Here is a 20648-nt window from a genome sequence, read left to right as displayed (position 1 = left end):
CCCCTGGTGTCTGTTGACAGGAACCAGGTCAGTTTGCCTTCCTGAAAAGACAAAACAACATTTGTCTCCAGAAATAACTGTGTGGTTATAACTGGAAGGCCAGTAAATGGCTTGATTGTGTTCTGAGTGTCAGAGTTCCCCCTCTGAGAAAGGAAAAGAAACTTTTGGAGCAAAAACCTCTTCTACAGCACTCAATCCAAACCCAATTAGGAAGCGCTTTTGTTTATCCAGATTATTTCTTATTCTGGACAAGACCAAGGGAAAGTGAAGGGAATGAAAATAATAATCTGGGTTGGCCAAAATATATTTACTTTATTCTTTCAGGTGAAAGAAAGGTCCAAATGAGAAAAAGCCTTGGAAAGAATGCTGAGGTTTTTACCAGGTCTCAGTTCCAAACTATACCAAGGTGTGTGCTCTGATTTTATTCACTCATAGTAGTAATGTTAATTGGTGATAATACCCCATATTTATATATTGCTCATCTTAAAATGTACTAGCTACCACATTCTAAAAATTAGACCCCGCAGATTAGCTTTGTCAGCACTTGTTTAGCAGAATGTGTGGGGTCGTGAAAGGCAGTCATTATCTGTATTCAGATCCTAACTGCTTTTCTGTCCGTGTGAACCTGGGTCAAGTTTCTCAGCCCCTGTTTTCTGTTTCCCTGTCTGTAAAACTGTAAGGAATAAGAATCCTTACTGAGAATGTTGACATAGGGATTAAAAGTAATAATAAAACTCCTGGGTATTTGTCCCAGAGAAATGAAGACTTACGCTCACAAAAATACATACATGGAAGTTATAGGTACTTTTGTTGTTGCCAAAAACTGGCTAGTACATTTTAAGATTTTTCTAACAAGTAAATGATTTAACAGGCTGTGATACATCCGTATCATGGAATACTCTTCAGCAATAAAAAAGAATGAACAATGCCCTGGCCAGTGTGGCTCAGTTGGATGAGTGTCATCAGTGCACTGAAAGGTTGTTGGTTCCATTCTCGGCCAGGGCACATGCCAGGTTTTGGACTTGATCCCCTGTAGGGGGCACGTGTAGGAGGCAGCCGATGGATGTTCCACTCTCACATGGATCCTTCTCTCTCTCTCTTAAAATAAGATAAAAATGAATGAACATTTATTTATTTATTTGTTCATTTTATTTTTAATATTTTTTTCTTGTATGTGCCCTGACCAAGGATCAAACCCTCAACCTGGGAGTATTGGGATGATGCTCTAGCTAACTTAGCTACCCAGTCAGGAAAAAGAATGAACTATTGATACATGTGACTTCCTGGATAAATCTCCAGAGAATTATGCAGAGTGGAAAAAGCAATCCCCAAAAGCTATTTATATGATTTCACTTATATAACATTTTCGAAATGATAAAGTTACAGAAATAAAGAACAAACGAGTTGTTACTAGGAGTAAGGAAGAGGTAGGGAGTGAGAGGGAAATAGACATGGCTATAAAAGGGCGATATGAAGGGACTTATGGTGGCGGAAATGTCTCTGTTTTGACTGTATCAGTGTCCATTTCTTGGTTGTGATATTGTTCTATAATTTTGCCAGATGTTTCCATTGAGGGAAACTACGTTAAGTGTATTTCTTAAAACTGCCTGTGAATATACAGTTATCTCAAAAGAAAAAATTTCATTAAACTAATAGATGTAAAGGGCCTGGTACAATAACATTCAATTTACTTTCCCCCTCTTTGAGCCTCAATTTCCTTATCTATAATAATTATAGCTAGTGTTTCCTATGCAGCTACCACATGCCAGGTACACTGTTTTGTCAGATTTAAGTCATATAATAACCCTCGGAGGTACACACTGTTATCTCTATTTTGCCAGTAAGGAAGGCAAAGTTGAGAGAGTTTAAGTATTTTTTCTAAGGTTGAACAGTTAGTGAGTGGCTATATCAGCCAGGAGAGGCTACATTATGCTACATAACAATCCCCAGGTTTTAGTGGCTTAAAGCAATGAAAGTTTATCTTTTGCTCATGCTCCCTGTCCATCATGGGATGGCCAGGAGTGTGCTGTGTTGTGTTACCTTCTGTCAGAGATACAAGCTGAGGATGGGCTCTGTCGTGCGTCCTTAATTGCTGAGGCAGCAGAGAGAGGACATGGTGAATTGTGCACTGTCCTTTGAAGTTTTTTCCCAGGAGTTGCGCACATCACTTTAACTTACATTTCACTGGTTAAAACAAGACATGTGGCCATTTATGCAAATTAGGAGGGCCAAAAAGTGCTGTTCTACTGTGTGCTTAGAAGGAGAAACAAATATTTTAGTGAACAGAATAAAGTCACAACTCAAAGTCCATGCCCTTTCCTTTTTACCATTGGCCTCACAGGATTGTTGCAAAGATTAAAATTTTGAAAACATGGAAGGATTTAGTTTGGGATCTGGCTTATAGTTTGTGTTCAACAAGTATTGAAACTGAATCCTAAATACTGGTTCAAGTAGAAACAGGTCAAGTTTGCCTTCAGTATTCTTTTCTGGCCATTTCTTGGCACAGGCCTCTCCTGATACTCTGCGCCTGGAAGCTACCTCATATGGTCAGGCCCCATGACTGTGCCCTTTGCTCCAGCCTCCATCCCCAGCAAAGTTCCTGTGCTCCAATGATTTCCCCTGGAACTTGCTCACTGTCATATAGCATCATTAGCTGATTTCACATGGACTGACCCTTAGAGAGCATTTATTCAGCCTCTAAGAGGAAACTGAGGTGCAGAGCAAGGCTCAGACTTGCTTGAGAACATGTGGCTAGTTGACAGCAGAGCCAGGACCAGAATTCACACTTTCCACTTCTGAGCTTAGTGCCCTTCCTGCTGCTTCTCACACTGGTCCCTTGTACCACTTTTGTCCACTCAGCTGACAGGCAATTCATGTAATTTTCTTACTTTCTCTCTTACAGTCCTGAAGGTGAACAAGAGGAGACGTTAAAGGAGTCACTGAAGGAACTGAAAGAGAAAGACATGTATGGCCACTGAAGGATTGCCTGTGTAAAGTTTTCATTTTAGGGGAATAGTATTTCCTTTGTAAGAATCTGCATTCTTCCCATTTTATGTGAGCCTATTTCTTCTGTCACCAAGATGGGATCTAAATTACAGTCAAGGAAAGACAGTGATGATAATTATAACAACTATATGTTTCTACCTGAGGTAGAAACATATTTATGTAAACAGATTAAATTTGGTTTCCACACAAGTTACTTTCATCTCTGGACATAGTATATTTTTAGTTGCTGAGATATATTTAAAGTTGGTATCTCCTGGTAAGATATTCTCTAATATTCTCTTTAATATATATATAAGATATTCTCTAATTCTGACCTATTGCCAAATAAAGATTTTTGTCAAGAGCATCCTTAAAAAGTCCCTCTCAGGAATATATTGTTTGATTTTTCCAGACATCTCCCAATTATTGTGTGTTTTTAATTCTTTAGATCATTGACAGACATTCAAGACCTGTCTAGTATCTCCTATGAACAAGATGGTTGTTTTAAGGAACTCTCATGCAAAACACCCAAAACAAACCACGCACCTACTAGTGTCAGCACTCCGCTCAGCCCAGGTAATCACCCACAGGGAGGAGAAGTGTTTTGGAAGAGGGAGTGAGCCCCTGCCCCGTTTGCCTTGGGAAGCCAGGTCTTGGGAGCAGACCTGGTGTTTTCTCCCAGTGCAGAGGCATTCTTTAGGGCCAAAGCTGAAGGGAATAAGCCCATGGGAGGCCAGGGAGGGGTGGTACTGTTGGTTATTAAACAGCTATAGGAGGCATTTTTACTTCAGAGGTACAGACGTGCAAATGCAAAAGCTACTATGTATTCTGAGCACTATTGAATTTAGTGCAAATACATTGCATTCTCTAGAGTTTGTAACTTCATTCCTTTGTGCTTAAACATGTGTAGTTCTGAGTCCTGCAAGTGTATGCAGCCAGCATCAATATCCTCTTTCTGGTGTCCTTAGTTCCAGTATATTTGTACTTCAAATAATCTCCCTTTATTTTGATGACTCAGTTTAGAGACTGTCATTTTTTATACTTTGAGGAGCTGTGTCTTGAATCAGTGATTATTTCCGTTATTAACAATTTGGAAAATCCCTGGTATAGGTATAGAATTGTGTGGGGTTTTCTGTTTTTGTTTTTAAATAATATAAAGGATTCAGACACTAACTGCCCTTTTTTCCACAACAGAGTCAATTTCTTCAACTGACAGTCGCTATAAAGACTGCCTTGAAAGCATCACATTTCAGGTGAAAACAGGGTCTTCCTCATGCTGGAGCTGTCAGGAATCTGATAAATTTACAACTGTCCAAGAGAAAGCAAAGAGCCTAGAGTCCCTTTTTACTTTCTCTGGAACTCTCCCTTCAAGACGGACTGATCACGTAAGTATGCCAGCTCTGCGTTCCACTCCATGGTGTTAGCTCAAAGGCCTCAGTGGTCTAGAGTACCACAATTTCTCCACATCCATTTTACAAAGAGGGCAAGAAGTAGGTTGGCTCCTCTCCAGGCTTTCCTGGGGCTCCTCTCTCAGTCTGTACTGTAAGATAGACCCTGGGTTTTTGTGCCTTTTTTCTCCCTAGAGATAATGTTTGGCAATTTCTCTAAGAGCCAACCTCTGCCATAGCTTATGATGCTGCCTTCACCTGCATTGTTCTTTCTTTCTAACCATATCCTACCCACTTGAGGAGGCTCGAGTTCTGCTTCCTCCTTGAAGCCTCCTCTGGTTAGTTCCAGATTGATATTGAGTCTTCTCTGAACTCCTGAATGAATAGTCTGCAGTAAAAACAGTCAATTGTGTGCTACCTTCTCTCCTCCCTCATATTTCACATGTGTAGTCTCTTCAAGAAAACTAAGTTCTTTGCTTGGTACTGTGCATTGAGAACCTATCATTCCATCCCTTTGTAATGTAACTTTGCCTGTCCTGCCACTACCAGGACCTTGGACGTGTGAATGAAACCCTCTCGAATCCTCCAAATCATTGTTACCTCAACTGCCATCATGTGGAGCAGTTTCTACTGAGCACTGCCTGAACCCTGACTCCCAGAATCATGAGTAATAAAATGCTTATGTTTATGCACTCAAAACAAGATAAAAAGAACCTGTTGACTCACCATTCTGTAGCAGATTGATGACTGGCTTTGGCCTTCAATGAAAAACCAACTATTACCTTCTCTGGGCATTTGATTCACAAAAGGTCTCACTCTGAAGTAGGGCAATAAAGAATTTTATGCTTTCATTCATCAAACTGTTAATTGGGCAGGTTCTAAGTACAAGGCACAGTGCCAGGCCCTCTTCTAGGCATCCAAATGTGAATATAAAGGGCATAGTCCCTGTGCCCAAGGAGCTCACCACCTAGTGAGAAAGACTGTAACAAAGAGGTAAGTACTCAGTGCTGCAGAGGCGAGGAGGGATGAGAAGGAATCAACAGATACCTGGCTACTTCTATCAATGATACACAGCCTTAATGTTGGAAATGATGGAGCTGCACGGGCCTTTTTAGCTCAATATATGTGTCAATTACCTTATTTATGTCTTACTCATAGAAAAGATCATCTACATGTACCGGGGCTTGTTCCTCCAGCAGTGCTAAGGCACCTGACACGTCATCCCATGCCACCCAGAAGAGGAGCCTGCCAAGAGGTACCCTGTGTTTATCAAAATACAGGTTCATAATAGGAAGGCAATTTAAGGGAGCCATAGTCTCATCTTTGATGCTGCATTCGATTTAAACAAAACTATTTTCCCCCGATTATAAAAGACACATTCATTATAGAAAACTTGGAGAATAAAGAAGAACTTAAAAAAGAAAAGCATTGAATTCTGCCACCATTTTTTAACCTCTTGTACTATTTTGGTACATATCTTTTTTATATTTTGGAAATATACAAAAAAAACATTTTTAGCATAGCTGAGATTATATCGTATATCAGCTCTGGCCTGCTTTTTTTTCTTTGATGATATATTTTGAGGCTTTCCTCTTGTCAATAAAAATTATTTGTAAATATATGTAATGGCTGCATCACAGTCCGTTCTGCATATCCCGCTTAACCATGCCCTTATGTTGAAGAACTGTGCAGAAGTCTGTCTGCACCTCGGCTCCTTTCCTTAGGATAGCTTCTCAGAAGACAATTCCAAAGCAAAGGTATGAATGTGTTAACAGCTCTTACACAGGCATGTTGTCTTTGCCACATTAATTTTAATGTCTTGCACCTTTGGTACAACTCTTGCAATCTCGCTTTGGGGTATAAGGATTTTGTGGATTATGCTGAGGGAATTTGGTTAATGTTATAATTGAGCACTTAGGGGAAGGCCCAAAGGATGATTGTTCCTATGTGCCCTGGCCTCAAAATCTACAGAGAAAGGCCTTCTACTTTATGTTTTGTTCATTTTGACTGGTTCAGAGCCTCTATATACCTCCAATAGCCCTGTTCCAGACTGGACCCCCAGCCTTTCAGTAAGAAGTTGTACTTCACTTACCCCAAATATCCATGGGGAGCACAGATTACGGGGCACAGATTAAGCAGTCCTGGGATAGGGGTGATACAGGAAACGGTTTGGAGTAAAAGGGAGAGTAAAGCCATCCACATATTTGGAGGTCTCAAATAGGTCTGTTATTGGAAGAGGCCTTCTTCCTGCCTTAGTTTGTTTCATCATTGAGAAATCCTAAGGTACATCCATGTGGGAGCCTAGAAAATCCACTTCAGGTCCAGGAGGGTGTTAAGTCATTTTCCCTTTTATCTTTTTTCAGAACTAGTAGAAGCCATCTCGCAGCAACACATTGACAAGCTACCACCTCCATCTCAGGAGCTACTTGACGAAATTGGTAAGGGATGTTCAATACAGAATGTACACGGTGGCCCTGTTAGCTGTGGTCACTGACCACAATATGATTCTTTGCCTTGGGCTTGAGCACTATATAGTGTGGAAGGCAATATGAGTGTACAGAATTCAGGAAGGGGCAGTTTTCCAATAAAATGGACCTCAGATTACTACCAGCCTGGCCAGGATAATTAGCCTATGTCTGTTGTCGTTACTTAGACGGTCCATGGTAATGATTCTAAGAGGAAATAACATACAAGTGGTTTATTATGATGAACTTCTGTTATTGAAGGAATTGTTATCTCCTTTTCTAACCAAACCAGCCATACCTTGAAGGCGTGATGTCTGGCTACTGAGACCAAGACACCCTGTTCTTTTAGTCTTGCAATTAGCAGGAGGTATTGAAGGTATTGGCATTGCGGATGAGTCACTTTCCCTAGGGCAGAGAAGTCAGTGGCACAAAACCTAATGTGACCAGAATTTTCCATTTCAGGCAGAGACTGAGCAATACCAGCTCAGTTTTAGTTGTAGCTGATTGGCTAGCCTTTCCCAGTTGAATTAATGCTGGAAGTAAATGGTACAAAGACATTTGGGGCAAGTGGTTTGCTTGTCCAGAAACGACCTGACTGCTTTTTTCTTGAGAGCTTGGTCCACCAGACTTGCACTCTTAGAGGAACATCTTGTCAGACCTCTGCTGGTTCGATTCTTGGTGTGCGGCCCCTAGAGAATTTCCTGAGGGGAACTTTTTGGTTTTCAGGGTCTCAGAGGTTTTGTGTCTCATCAGGAAGAGGAAAGTGAATGAGGACTACCTGCTGTGATTCAACAGAAAGCTACAGTCTATGCTGTCACAAGGCCGAGCCCCATTGGTCTGATGAACTTGGGTGGGGCTGATCAGAGCTGCCAGAACCTTCCTTAGATTTGTTTTCTGTAGTCCTAGGTCCTTCTTACCTCACTGCACCCCTCTCCTGGTGCCACAGGTTCATACAGGTCACAGGATTTGGGTGTCGTTCTCTCAGGGCCCTACCCCCACACCGACTTTCCTGCTCTGGAACTCCCTAGGGAGTCCTTGCAAAGTGCTCTCCAGTTGCTCTTCTTAATACAGCAATAGAACTGCTGCTTGTGAGAGTAGAGGTCACCACACATGTCCTGCTCGGGTGTCATCTGTTCCTTGGTCCTGCCTTAATTAAGGCAGTACTTGTAGACTCCTTTGCAGTTTGAATTTAGTGAAACTTTCCTCTGGATTCTGTTGTCTTCTCTCTTCAGTCACCACGTGGAGTCCCCCATTTCAGCAGCTGTCACCAGGTCTCTTCCCAGGCTCCAGCCTCATGGCACTGTTGTATCCCTGTGCACTTTGTGAAACTTCCCTTCACGTACTTAGGGGAATTATCTGGGCCAGGTTTATAGGTGATGTCTGTACTTTGAGATGGGTCAGTAATTTTCCAGAAAGACAAAAGGCAGAGGGCATTTGGGTAGTTTCTCCTAATAGGTGCTCCCATCTGGTTATTGTATACTGTATCATCACTCTGCTGTTGTTTCCCCTCCAGAGCGCTTTGGGGAGTGACCCAGAGCTAACACCTGTGCTTTTGGAGCGCCCACATCCAAAGCCCTAGGCTTCTGACAAGGGCCTAAAGGGGAGGTCCTCTAGAACTCTAGGGGATCCTTTATGATCAACAAGGGACTACTTTTAACAAGGATGAAGTGGGGTTTTTATTTCAAATTATATTAAATGATCTTATGGGGCCCTTAATGGCCCAGGAACTACCACGTAGGGCCTGTATCCTGACCTGCAGGAAGGGAGAGACCTGTGTCTGCACATAGCAGGGCCATGTGGTGAGGTAGCCCAGGGCTCCTGTCTATGCTGCCTCCCAGCTGTCTGCTCTGCTCTGCTCTGGGAACACTTGGAGGAAACTAAGCACCTAACAAATGCAGTGTGCTGAGCTTAGCAGTTGCTTGTCTGGGTCTAGTGAGCAATTCTTTAGGAACTAGAAGTTATAGATATTCTTTGCTTTCTGTCTTTCCCATAAACTAGGTAAAACTATGAAATAGTCTAATAGAGATGGAGGAAATTATGGGTTGTTCTGATGCTGTTACAAACATAGATTAGAAAATGGAGATTGAGAGCATAAACCTTAGAGCTAGACTGCCTGGATTTAAATCCCATTTTTACCTCTTACTCTATGATTCTAGGTAAATTCCTCCTTAACCTTTCTTTACTTTCATTTCCATGTCTCTTTAACAGGAATAACAATAATGTGATCCATCTCATAGGGTTGTTGTGAGAATAACTGCAAACATTGATTTTAATGTGGGTTAGAAACCATACCTGCCACATAGGGCTCTGCAAGTCTTACCTGCCATCATCAGTTTTAGTTTTATTGTATGGGATTGAATGTCCTCAAGCAGTGGTTTCCAAGCTATCAGGCATCAGAATCACCTGGAGGGCTGGTTAAACTACAGATTGCTGGACCTCACCCCCAGGGTTTCTGATTTAGTGGGTCTGGTATGAGGCCTGAGAATTTGCATATCTAACAAGTTAGGTATACTGTGGCTGGCCTGAGGACCCCTTTTGAGAACCACTGCCCTAGAGAATGGTGTGACATGAACAGGAAGAAATAAGTTGCCTTCTGCTTTTGTATTGGACAGAACACTTGAAGCGGCAGCAGGCCTCGTCCACCGCATTGGGTGAGGACACAGCAAGTCCTCTGGGCATCACTGCAAACGGTAAGCCAACTACCCAGATCTTTCTCATCTGATTCATGCTGGGATGCTGTCCTTGGCAGCACAGTGGTACATTTGGGGGAGTGTAGACCTTGAGGTCAGGCATAACCACCTCGATTCTGACTCTGCTTTTGTATGGCCAACTGTTTCTGACTCCGCTTTTGTATGGCCAACTGTTTAATGTGTCTGAGCCTCAGTTATCCTCATCTATAAAATGGGGATGATAATTCCTACTTCATGATGTGCGTAATAGCTCCATACACAGTGCCTGGTACATTGTAAGATACTGAACAAATGTTAGTTCTTTTCCCTTCATAGGATTGCTGGCAGGATGGAACAAGATAGCATGTGTAAAATGCCTGGCATACATTAAAGGGTACTACCCTTCCCCACCCAAATATTTTCCCTGGGGCTCCAACCTAGAAATATCTAACAAGTGGGAACAGGGTGGTCCTCAAGTAAATCTGTGCAATTTGTTTTCAGGGCCACTTACTTCCTCTCTTATGTGCCCTTTCCTTCCTCTGCTTCCTTGTCTCTCTTGAGCCCTGGCACAAGCTGGGTTTCCTGTAGCTTTACCTGGCACTGAAGAGCTCCCAAGACCCCAGAAGCAGCTGCTGTGAACACAGGCACCCTGCAGACTGCCACCTGGCCCCTGCTTTCCTGGGAAGAGGGGACTAGTGCTTTGCAGGATACAGAGGCCACTGTTAACCCTAAGTTTTTTGCACTCCATTTTAAGGCAGTCTTTTTGAATTATTTTGTTGCTGTTCAAATAAAGTGAAGTTTTTCAACTGTTTTTAGATCAGAGTCATTTAGAAGAACAAGAAACTAACAGTACAAAAGAAGATAGTATACTTTGGACCCAGCAAACTCAGTGTGTAGGAGAAGACACAGAGAGGTAACAGAAAAAGCTGGACTTTTGAAAGGTTTTAAAATACTGTATTAGTTTGTATTAGTGTTTTTCCTCTATTGACAAATAAGAAGAAGGGGGAAAATGGTCTTTTTCAATACTATCCTAATAGCCCCTATTCCTAAAAGGTTTAAAAACATTTTTTAAATTGTCGTAGAATACATATAACATAAAATTTTTAAGTGTGCAGTTCACTAGTGTTAATTATATTCACACTGCTGTGCAACCAGTCTCCAGAACTTTTCCATCTTGCAAAACTGAAACTCTGTACCCATTAAAAAACTCCCCATGTCCCCCTCCCTTCAGTTCCTAGCAACCACCATTCTACTTTCTGTTTCTGTGAGTTTAACTACTTTTGATGACTTCATGTAAGTGAAATCATATAGTACTTGTCCTTTTGTAACTGAGCATAATGTTCTCAAGGTCTGTTCATGTCACCTGTGTCAGAATTTCCTTACTTTCTAAGGCTTAATTACATTGTATGTGTATATCATATTTTGTTTATTCTTTCATTCGTTAGTGGAGACTGGGTTGCTTCCACCTTTTGACTGTTGTGAATAATGCTGTGAACATGGGTGTATGAATATCTCTTCAAGGCACCCTGCTTTCCATTCTTCTGGATCTATACCCTGAAGTGGTATTGCTGGATCATATGGTAAATCTATTTTTAATTTTTTTGAGGAAATACCAGACTGTCTCCCACAGCAGCTGCACTGTTTTACATTCCCACTAACAGTGTACAAGGGTTTCAGTTTCTTCACATTCTTGCCAATACTTATTTTCTGCGTGTGGGGTTTTTTTTGTAGCCATCCTAGTAGATATGAGGTGATATCTCATTGTGGTTTTGATTTGCATTTCCCTTATCATCACTAATGCTGAGTATCTTTTCATGTGTTCTATGTCCGTTTGTGTATCTTCTTTGGAGAAATATTTAACTTCTTTGCCCATTTTTTAATAGGGCTGTTTGGTTTTTTTCTTGTCAAGTTGTGTGGTTTGTTTAGGCAAACATGGGTTTTGGCTTTTTCAAGACATCTTAGTTAAAGGCATTGGAAAAGAAATTGTTAGATCTTTCTAGCCAAATAGGAGGAAGTGGGGGCAATCATCTGACAATTCAGTTTAAAACACAAGGTTGCCTCAGGAAGCCTGATTCTCGTCCTGATTCGGAGCTCTCCTTTGACCTGTGTTGGAAGGTAAACCACTGCAGCTCATCTCCTTTGCCTCCCGACTTCTCTTGCCTTGTCCTATCATTCAGGGCGAGGTGAGTAAGACACTCCTTGTACACAAAATTGAAGGAGGCCCCAGAAAACGCAGGAGTCAAGATAAGTGCTATTTTAATGTAATATTTTTAAAAATCAAAATTAATACAAAAGAATCCATGATGAACAGAATATCTGAATTTTAAAGAAACACAGGATCTGAATTTGTCTTTGGACCACTTGCTTCATCCTGTTACTGGTCCTGTGGATCCTTAAGGTAGCCCTGCAGAATTCTTTCAGCTGCAGTGATAGAAAACCCCACCATCATGCCTAAATGAGTTTGTCACACATGATGAGGCCCACAGGTTGGCAGGGCATCAAAGATGCCACCAGAGACAGGCTTTTTTGATCTTCCTGGTGTGCCACCTATAGCAACAGCATAGCATGTTGGCCTTTATTTTCAGGCTTGTCACCTCCTGGTTGTAAGATGACTACTGTCCACACACCAGGCAGAGAAAAGAGGGTGGGGCAAAGGACTATTCTAGCTGACTCTGCCGCTTTTCTCACTATATCTCATTGGGCAAATGGGATGCATGATCATCTTCAGTTACAAGGGAGACTGGAATTTGAGCCTTTAACTTTTTAGCTGCTGTAGAAGAAGGCGGCAAGGGAGAAGAGTGGTTTGAGTAGCTTTTGGATAGTGAGTCTTGTTTTTGCCACACTCTTCAAGGGCAAAATTATTCTATATAAGGAAGGAAAAGAGAGACCTGTAAGGGAAGGTCTGGGAAGTGGAAGAGGAGACAAGAGCCTTGGGACCTGCGAGGAAGTGGGGAGAGGGTTTTGGGGGAGACAGAGAAGAAAAAGAGGCGGGGGGTGGGGTGGGGAGGACGATATAGTTCTTTAAGTTTTAGAAATCTTCTGACCATAATGTGTGGTGTAACTCCATTCCTTCCATCTCCAAAACATCTCCAGTAACATCTATGCCATTATTCAAGGCAAAAGAAGAGTAGCTCAGGAAGGCCGAGTTACATTTGATTATATAAAGTGCTTTGCACATGGTCAAAATGTAGCTACTATTATTGTTGTCTCTTTCTTTCCCAAAAGGGCCGAGCAAGGAGAGATGCCCACAGATGCTCCGTCATCTCAGTCCTTGGCACCAAGCCAGAGGGGAAGATATTGTTCAGATGGGTGGAACTCTGTGGGCCTTCTGAAAACACACACTGCATCCTTTAGTCTCAGAGGGTACAGTTCTAGCCTCAGGTGGAAACTGACTTAATGATCAAGAATTGAGATAGTCTAGCATTGGACTTCGGAAGGTAGGGATGTCATGGGTGCCGAAGATTTTTGTCAAGAGGATTTTGTGCACATTTATCGGATCTAGGTGACCTCTATAACTCTGCATACAATCTTAGCAAGCTCTCCATTTCTTATATGTATAGTGAAAGCACAAGTTTGAAGGTCCTTTCGCACTCTAAGGTGCTGTGCCTCCTTGTTAAGGGAGACGGGAAGTGACTGGTCTCAATTCTCTTCTTGCCCTTGGGCAGAGCTCACTCTTCTCTAGACGAGGACCTGGAAAGATGGCTGCTGCCACCTGAGGACATCTTGGAGCAACAGGATCTCCCCAAGGGCTCTGCAAGGTTATTATATTGTTCTCCATCCAGGGATTGTTTTCTTCTTTCTCTGGAAGGGGGACTAGATTTCAGTTTTTAAAAAACACCTTTTGGGAGAATGAATATCTGGTGATGGCATTACATTGCTGTGGATAAGCCAGCCCTGACTTCCGTCTGCCCGTCTTCCTCCAAACACCCATAGTACTCAAGATATTAACAGGTTGATATCAGTATAGAGAGAGGCCTCTAAGATTGCTATATCTTGGCCCTGTCACCTTCAACATGTTCATCAGTCATTTGAATTAAATAAAAAAAGGTATGCTTATCAAATTTTTAGATAACAAGTCTAAAATGAATACTAATGTGATGGGTGATAGACTGTGGATTCAAAATGGTCTCAACAGGTGGAAATGTTAGATTTCCCTCAAAGATGAAGCAGAGCATTTGGATCCCAAAGTATGGAATGTGAGAGTTCTGACCTAACGGGGAATTTTTTATTGGAAGATCCTACTCATTGTAATTCCATTGAAGGCAGGAAATATGTATTACTTTTATTTATTTTTATTTTTTTGAGAGAGAGAGGAAGAGAGGGAGTATGTGTGTGTCTTATTTTGATATGCCTGGCATTTCACATGCATCTTGAGATAATACGAATTCAAGACATTCTTTCTGAAGAAGGCATAGACAGCAACTCCATGAGGCCTCAGTTTGATGCAGTTGCTAAAAAGTCAATGAAAAATAAAAATATAAAGGTCGGTGCAGCATGAATGATGAACAGCAGAAATGTATTGACCAGGTCAAGGTAATGACTCATGCTGCTGTGACACAGTATGGGGCTCCTTTCTGGGAGGCACATTTTAAAAGGGACATTTGCAAACAGAAGAGGATGGCCATTAAACAGTCAGAGGTCTGGAAAGGACCCATGTCATATGAGAACAGCTGAAGAAGCTGGGGAGGCTCGGCCTGAGAAGAGCAGATGGAGTGGAGAATTTGATAGCTGCCCTGACACCTGAAATATCGTAAAGTAAAGAGAGTCAGCTTACTGTCTTCTGCCCCAAAGGACAGAGCTAGTGACTAGAGACTGCAGAGTAAGGGATTTTTATTCAGTAAAGCATAAACTTTCTCATAGCCATAGCTCTCTGGCAGAGAAAACAGCTCCTTCCTCTCAAGCACAGGCTGGATGACTCTGGTCCGGGGCATTTGGACAGAGCAGAAGATAACCTGAAGGCCTCCTCCGGACAGACTCTAGAGCCTATGATTCTGTTAGTGATGAGAGGCTAGGATGAAAAAGTCCTTTTCACCCCCCAGGCTTTATTTTCTCTCTCATTTACATATTTGTTTTGAATATCCAGCAAGTGAAAACAGAAGAGAAATCTTTGAACAGTGCCAGTTTGGTTCAGCCAGCGTCTGTGGAGCTTTGGCCACAAGCCAAGTGCTGTGCTAGGGCCTAGAGATGCAGAGAGATAAGACGTCTCTGCCCTTAAGAGCTTATAGTTGAGTGGGAGAGAAAGTTTCTGCTTACTAGTTTGACAAAAGTTGTTAGATACTTTAGATATTTCATTTCAGAGAGATTCAGGAAAGGAAGATGTAATAAAGTGGTGGCTGTAAAAGAACACCAATGACAACATAAGTGAAATGCCTTCTTTTTCTTTGGGACAATATAACCTAGTGATTGAGAGCAGAGTCTGAGACAGACCACCTGGGTTGGATCCCAGCTCTTGGGGCTTACTAGGCATGTAATTTAACTTCTTTGTGTGTCAGTTTCCTCATCACTTAATGGGGATGGTAGTGGTAACTACCTTACATAGTTGTGATGAAAACTGAGTTAATATACATTATAATACTTGAAGCGATGCCTGGCCCATAGGGAACACTCCATTCATGCTAGCTATTATTATGTTTCCTTTGGAGCACAGTCCTCTTGCCCTGGCCATTGTGCATATGTTTTGATACCAAAAATCATTGTTATTGAAGGGAGATAAATACCAAGGATCGAGAAGTTGGTGAGAAGAAGAGAAGAGAGGAAGAAGGCATGAAGCCAGAGAAGACATCAGAGAGCTTTTTAGGGACTTCTAAAGAAGGTATGGATGGATGAATAATCCTTGATAGTGTAGCTTGGAGTCCTTGGGCTTTGATGGACATCAAAGTTATTTAGAAGTGTTCCCCAGATGCTGTACATAATCCTTGTACACATTTCCCCCATAGCGCAGCCAGGGATTTCTGTTAATTGCCAATCATGTCTTCATCACAAAACAGTAACAACATTGAATTTCATTTCTAAAGCAAGGCTTTGGCCAGTCTCATCATTCTTATCTCGCACATTGCCTAGAAAGATGTTTTGCTTCTAACTGTCTAGTGCCTTCAAAAGAGTTCTAAATTTAGCTCACACAGAGGCTGCAGAATCCAATAAGAAATCATAAATTGTAGAATTTAAATGGAGTCTGCAAGTAATGTGAAAGGTATAAATTAATCTTAATTTCAAAACAGTTTGGTAGAGCTTTAAGATTCATTTACAAATGACACCCTCCTGTTTTTAAATTCCTTCTACTCAGGAAGAGACATGAACTCTTTCAGGTCATCAGGAATCCCTCTCATCCTTCTCCGGCCCATTCTCATTCTGCCTCTGCCCTGCTTTGTGCCCCAGGCCATTAACCCGGCATCTCCTGGGCTTCCTGAAGGCCAGCTGGCTTCCTGTTGGCCAGTGGGAGGCACCAGCATATCAGAGGGCACAAGAGTGGTTGGGGTATTACTTCCCCTGCCTGCCTAATTCAGCACGTTACCTCTGCCTATAAGAGGTATCCCTCCGTAAACACAGCCCATTCTTCCCAGGTCCAGCTCTCACTGGGTTCCAGTAACTGTCTTGTCCCTACTTCCACCCTCCAGTCCTTTCAGACTTAGTAGTAATAATGGCTTCCCACTGTTGCTAGTCATGGGATGCTTTGCCATCCTTTGTTTGCTGCCTCAATTCTGACTACACTTCTCTAAGTAAGAACTTCATCGAAGGGCCTGGGGTGGCATTCTGTTTCCTCCAGGACCCTGACTGGGAGAGAGCCCAGGTGTGTGAGCATTTGGCTAGTACTGAATTCACTGAGAATATAATGGAGGGGCTTTGTGAGTTAGCATCATAGATAGTGTCCATAGCTATGACAGGGAACTGCAGAATGTTAGAAGAGGAAACCCATGAACTGTTTTTAGAAAGATTCTAGGTAAAACAGTTCATCTTCAACTAGAGAGCAGTAATGTGACTTCTGAATACTGGTACCTTTTGACCTAGAAAGTAATCAGGTTGTTTTTCTTCCTCCTATATTTCATCAAGAGGAACTGAAATCTTGTTTTTGGAAGCGACGGAGTTGGACGGAACCTTCCAGGTAATGAGATATTAGATGTCCGTAGGTCAAAGTTCACTATTTCTAGACAACACAGGCAGACTATATAAACATTTATCAGCATCTTGATAAACATTAATGACAGACTTGACTTCAAAGTTGCTCAGTTTTAAAAATGTTAATGTTTATACTTAATAAAACGTAAGATAAAGCAAACACTAACTTTGGTTAAGTAATCAGTAGTTAGAAAAGAACAGTTTTAGATGGAGGAACTACAGAAGGTGCTATCAGTTGCTTTGTAGTCATTTTGCGTTTCCACGATACCTTAGTTGAGCCCATCTCCCTTGATTATAAAAATAAAAAAATATTATTAATCAATGTTACTCCAATAAATTTAATAAAAATTTTTTAAAAATCAGAATCCCTTTCCCTTGAATTCAGAAAGAGGCTGTTTTTGTGTCTTCTTTTTAAAAAAATTTTTAATATGTTCTATTGATTTTAAAGAGAGAGGAAGGGAGAAGGGTAGAGAGATAGAAACATCGATGAGAGGGACATCACATCAGTTGGCTGCGAGCCTGAAACCTGGGCATGTGCTCTGACCAGGAATCAAACCGGGACCTCTTGGTTCATAGGTAGATGCTCAACCACTGAGCCATGCCAGCTGGGCTCTTGTGTCTTTTAAAAGTGTACATGCTGCCCTGGCTGGTGTGGCTCAGTTGGTTGTCTTCCTGTGTACCAAAAGGTTGATGGTTTGATTCCCAGTCAGGGCATGTGCCTGGTTTGCAGGCTTGATCCCCAGTAGGGGGCGTGCAGGAGGCAGCCGAGTGATGTTTCTCTCTCTCCCTTTTTTCTCTCCCTTCCTCTCTCTCTAAAAATCAATAAAAACATATATTTTTTTAAAAATGTACATGCCAACTCAAAACTCCCTTTTTTGTTTTTTAAAAAACATGCATACAGGATAATCGTGCTGGATCAGAGTGACTTGTCAGACTGACCGGAACTGGATCATAGATGGACTCCTGGCCTGAGTTTGAATATCCTGCTTGTGAGCTCCCTTCTTCCTAGTCTCCTTCAGTCACCATCAGGGTAATGGTTCCGTAACTCACACTTTGTTCAGCTGCCGTAATAGACAGAAAGATTTGGCCCTGCCTGTTTATAGCATATGTAACCATTTGTTTTTGTTTCTGTTTTTCGGAGCTGTATTTTAAGCTTTTATTTCAGCACAGTGGTTGTAATAATTTGTTTTCAGTTAGATTTCTGAAAAGTGAAAGGTAGTATTTTTGATCATAAAAGTTTCTCATTGTGCCCAGAATAGCTTTGGTTTTGTTGACACAGATTTTTGAAAACTTTTACTTCTGTTATATAATAAAATGTTTACTTTTAATACCAGTTGACTTTCAGTTGTGTAAGATGTGTTTATTTTAGTTATTGGGAGAGAAACCACCACCCAGAGAGGCTTCAATTTCTGTTATGGGCTAATAGAAGATATATCATGATAAATGATGAGTTAGGATATTGTAGCATTATTTATTAGTATTCATAAAGGCTACAAATCCTACACAAAAGGTTTGTAACCTTTTGCCTACAGGTCTGGCAGAGTAGACTCTTCTATCTGGCCAGTGACTATGTAATAGTGGCAAATGTTAACCATAATAATATTGGTAGTTAGTGTTTATCGGTTATGGAGCATGTATTTGTGCCGGGTAGTTTATATAAATGAATCCTTTTCCTGCACGTGGCAGTCCCCCTGTGTTTCTTTAGTATGCTTCTTCGCCCATTCTCAGCAGCTCTTATTTCAAACTTCCATCCTTCACTTCCCATTAACATTCAACAGATGACTTCACCTCCAGTCTCACAAAGAAAACAGAAGCCATCAGATAGGAACTAACTCAGCTTCCCACGACCAAAACTACTAACATGACTTCATTTCCTCAGGGAATCTTCCTGAAGTCCCTGAACCTCAGACTAGGTTAGGGCCTTCTGTAAGATTTCTCCCATAGTACCTGCCTGCTCTGCCCCTACGTCACACATAGACCTTATTTTTATGTCATAGCACACATGTGGCACACTTATAAACCACTAGAATATTCCACCCCCATGCATCCCCATACAACTGTAAGCTCTGTGAGACCAGGGATCATGTCCGGATTGTTCACTGAGGTATCTCTAGGTCCTGGCACAGAACTTACGCACATTAGGTGCTCAGCAAATATTTAACTGAGCAATTATTTTTAATCCTCCAACACCACTAAAAGTTGTATTATTATTATCCCTATTTACAAAAGAGGAAACTGGCCCAAAGATGGTTCCATAACCTGCCCAAGATCAAACTGGAACAAACATATTTATATCCTTACAACAAAACACAGTAGCTTTCCCTGAGACTGTAGCTCAAGAGTACCCTGAGCAAAGTTTAAGGATTGTGGAAATGAACCAAAAGCTAATTTCAGGTTAAAACTGATGATGTATCCTCTATGAATCTAGTTCCCATCCTCACATCTATTCTGTGGGTGTGGTGCCAAGTTTTTGGAGTATACTGAGTTGTTCACTTTTTGTCAGTATGGGGAAGCAGAGACTATGTGAAGAGGTCTAAACACAATAGTAGATGATTAATCAATGTTGGCTCATTATTGAATGAAATTACTGCCCCGTCCTTGGAAAACAGGATAATATTTCAGTTGTTGTTTTCCAGATATATTCCTTTGGCCTTTTTCTGAATAATGGTAATGCTGTATATGTTGCTTAGAAATAAGTTGATCCTCTGGGAATTATATAAGTCTACTCTCCCACTGAGTAAATTAGCAGCAGACAGGAAAAAGTAAAATTATCTCTGTTTTCAGATTATATGAGCTTATATGTAGAAAACCCTAAATATTCCATACAAACAACTGTTAGAATAAAGGACTTCAGCAAAGTAGCAGGACACCAAGGCAACACACAAAAATCGGTTGCATTTTCATGAACAATGAATAATCTGAAAGGGAAATTACAAAAACAACATTTACAAAGCATCAAAAATAATAAAATACTTATTAATTTAACCAAGGAGGTGAAACACTTATACTATGAAAACGAAAAAACATTGCTGGAAGAAATTAAAGAAAATGTAAATAAATGAAAACACATCCCATTTTTATGTAATGGAAGACTTAATATTTTTAAAATGTCAATACTCCCGAAAGCTATCTACAAATTCAGTGCAATTTCTATCAAAATCCCAATCCTAAAATTCATATGAAAGTTTAGTGGACCCTGAATAGCCATAATAATCTTGCAAAAGATCAAAAAAACTGGAGGACTCACACTTCCTGGTTTGAAAGCTTACAAAGCTACAGTAATCAAAACTATTGGCATAAATACAGAACTATAGATCAACAGAATAGAATAGAGAATCCAGAAATAAACCCTTTCATATATGGCCAAATGATTTTTGACAAGGGTACCAAGATCACGGGGAAAGGATAGTCTTTTAAACAAATGGTGCTGGGAAAACTGGATATCCACATGCAAAATAATGAAATTGGGCCCTTACATAACAGCATGTACAAAAATTAACTCAAAATGGAACAAGGACCTACACATAAGACCAAAAACAATAACACTCTTAGAGAAAACATAGGATGAAAGTTTCGTGGCACTGGATTTGGCAGTGATTTCTTGGATATGTCACCAAAGGTACAGGCAACAAAAGCAAAAATAAGACATGTTGGACTTCAGGAAAATTTACAATTTCACTATCCACAGAGTAAAAAGGCAACCCATAGAATGGGAGAAAATATTTGCAAATCATATGTCTGATGAGGGATTAATATCCAGAAGATACAGAGAACTCCTGAAACTCAACAAATAACACATTACAGGCTCGTGGTTAAAGGTTCTGTATCAGTAAACCATCATACAAAGCTCTGTTCAAGTCAGCCAGTCTCAATTTTATGATGACAAGATAACAAATGACTACAAATCACTAAAAAGCATCTTTACTTCAACCTGGTTCACCCTTAATGTTTTCAAAATACCTGACTTGTACATGTTCTCCCACTTTTATCCTTTTCTACATAAAAAAAAGACACAATGACTAGCTGCA

The 20648-nt window shown here is 41.0% G+C and overlaps 1 protein-coding gene across 1 annotated transcript in view; it reads left to right on the top strand.

The window, feature by feature from the left end:
• TEX14 (testis expressed 14, intercellular bridge forming factor) overlaps positions 1-17958 on the top strand; it is an 81669-nt gene extending 63711 nt beyond the window's left edge. The window contains exons 23-34 of the mRNA XM_087826236.1: positions 325-406; positions 2903-2965; positions 3434-3561; positions 4180-4370; positions 5532-5628; positions 6737-6811; positions 9451-9528; positions 10324-10420; positions 13173-13265; positions 15213-15319; positions 16555-16606; positions 17522-17958. Of these exons, the coding sequence (XP_087682362.1) occupies positions 325-406; positions 2903-2965; positions 3434-3561; positions 4180-4370; positions 5532-5628; positions 6737-6811; positions 9451-9528; positions 10324-10420; positions 13173-13265; positions 15213-15319; positions 16555-16606; positions 17522-17558 (1100 nt within the window). The 3' untranslated portion in view covers positions 17559-17958. The remainder of the gene's footprint in view (positions 1-324; positions 407-2902; positions 2966-3433; positions 3562-4179; positions 4371-5531; positions 5629-6736; positions 6812-9450; positions 9529-10323; positions 10421-13172; positions 13266-15212; positions 15320-16554; positions 16607-17521) is intronic.
• Positions 17959-20648: the final 2690 nt, after the last annotated feature.

Source organism: Miniopterus natalensis, chromosome 17, assembly GCF_054644295.1.
Source record: "Miniopterus natalensis isolate mMinNat1 chromosome 17, mMinNat1.hap1, whole genome shotgun sequence".
NCBI classification, from domain to species: domain Eukaryota; kingdom Metazoa; phylum Chordata; class Mammalia; order Chiroptera; family Miniopteridae; genus Miniopterus; species Miniopterus natalensis.
This window is presented reverse-complemented; position numbering and strand designations above follow the sequence as displayed.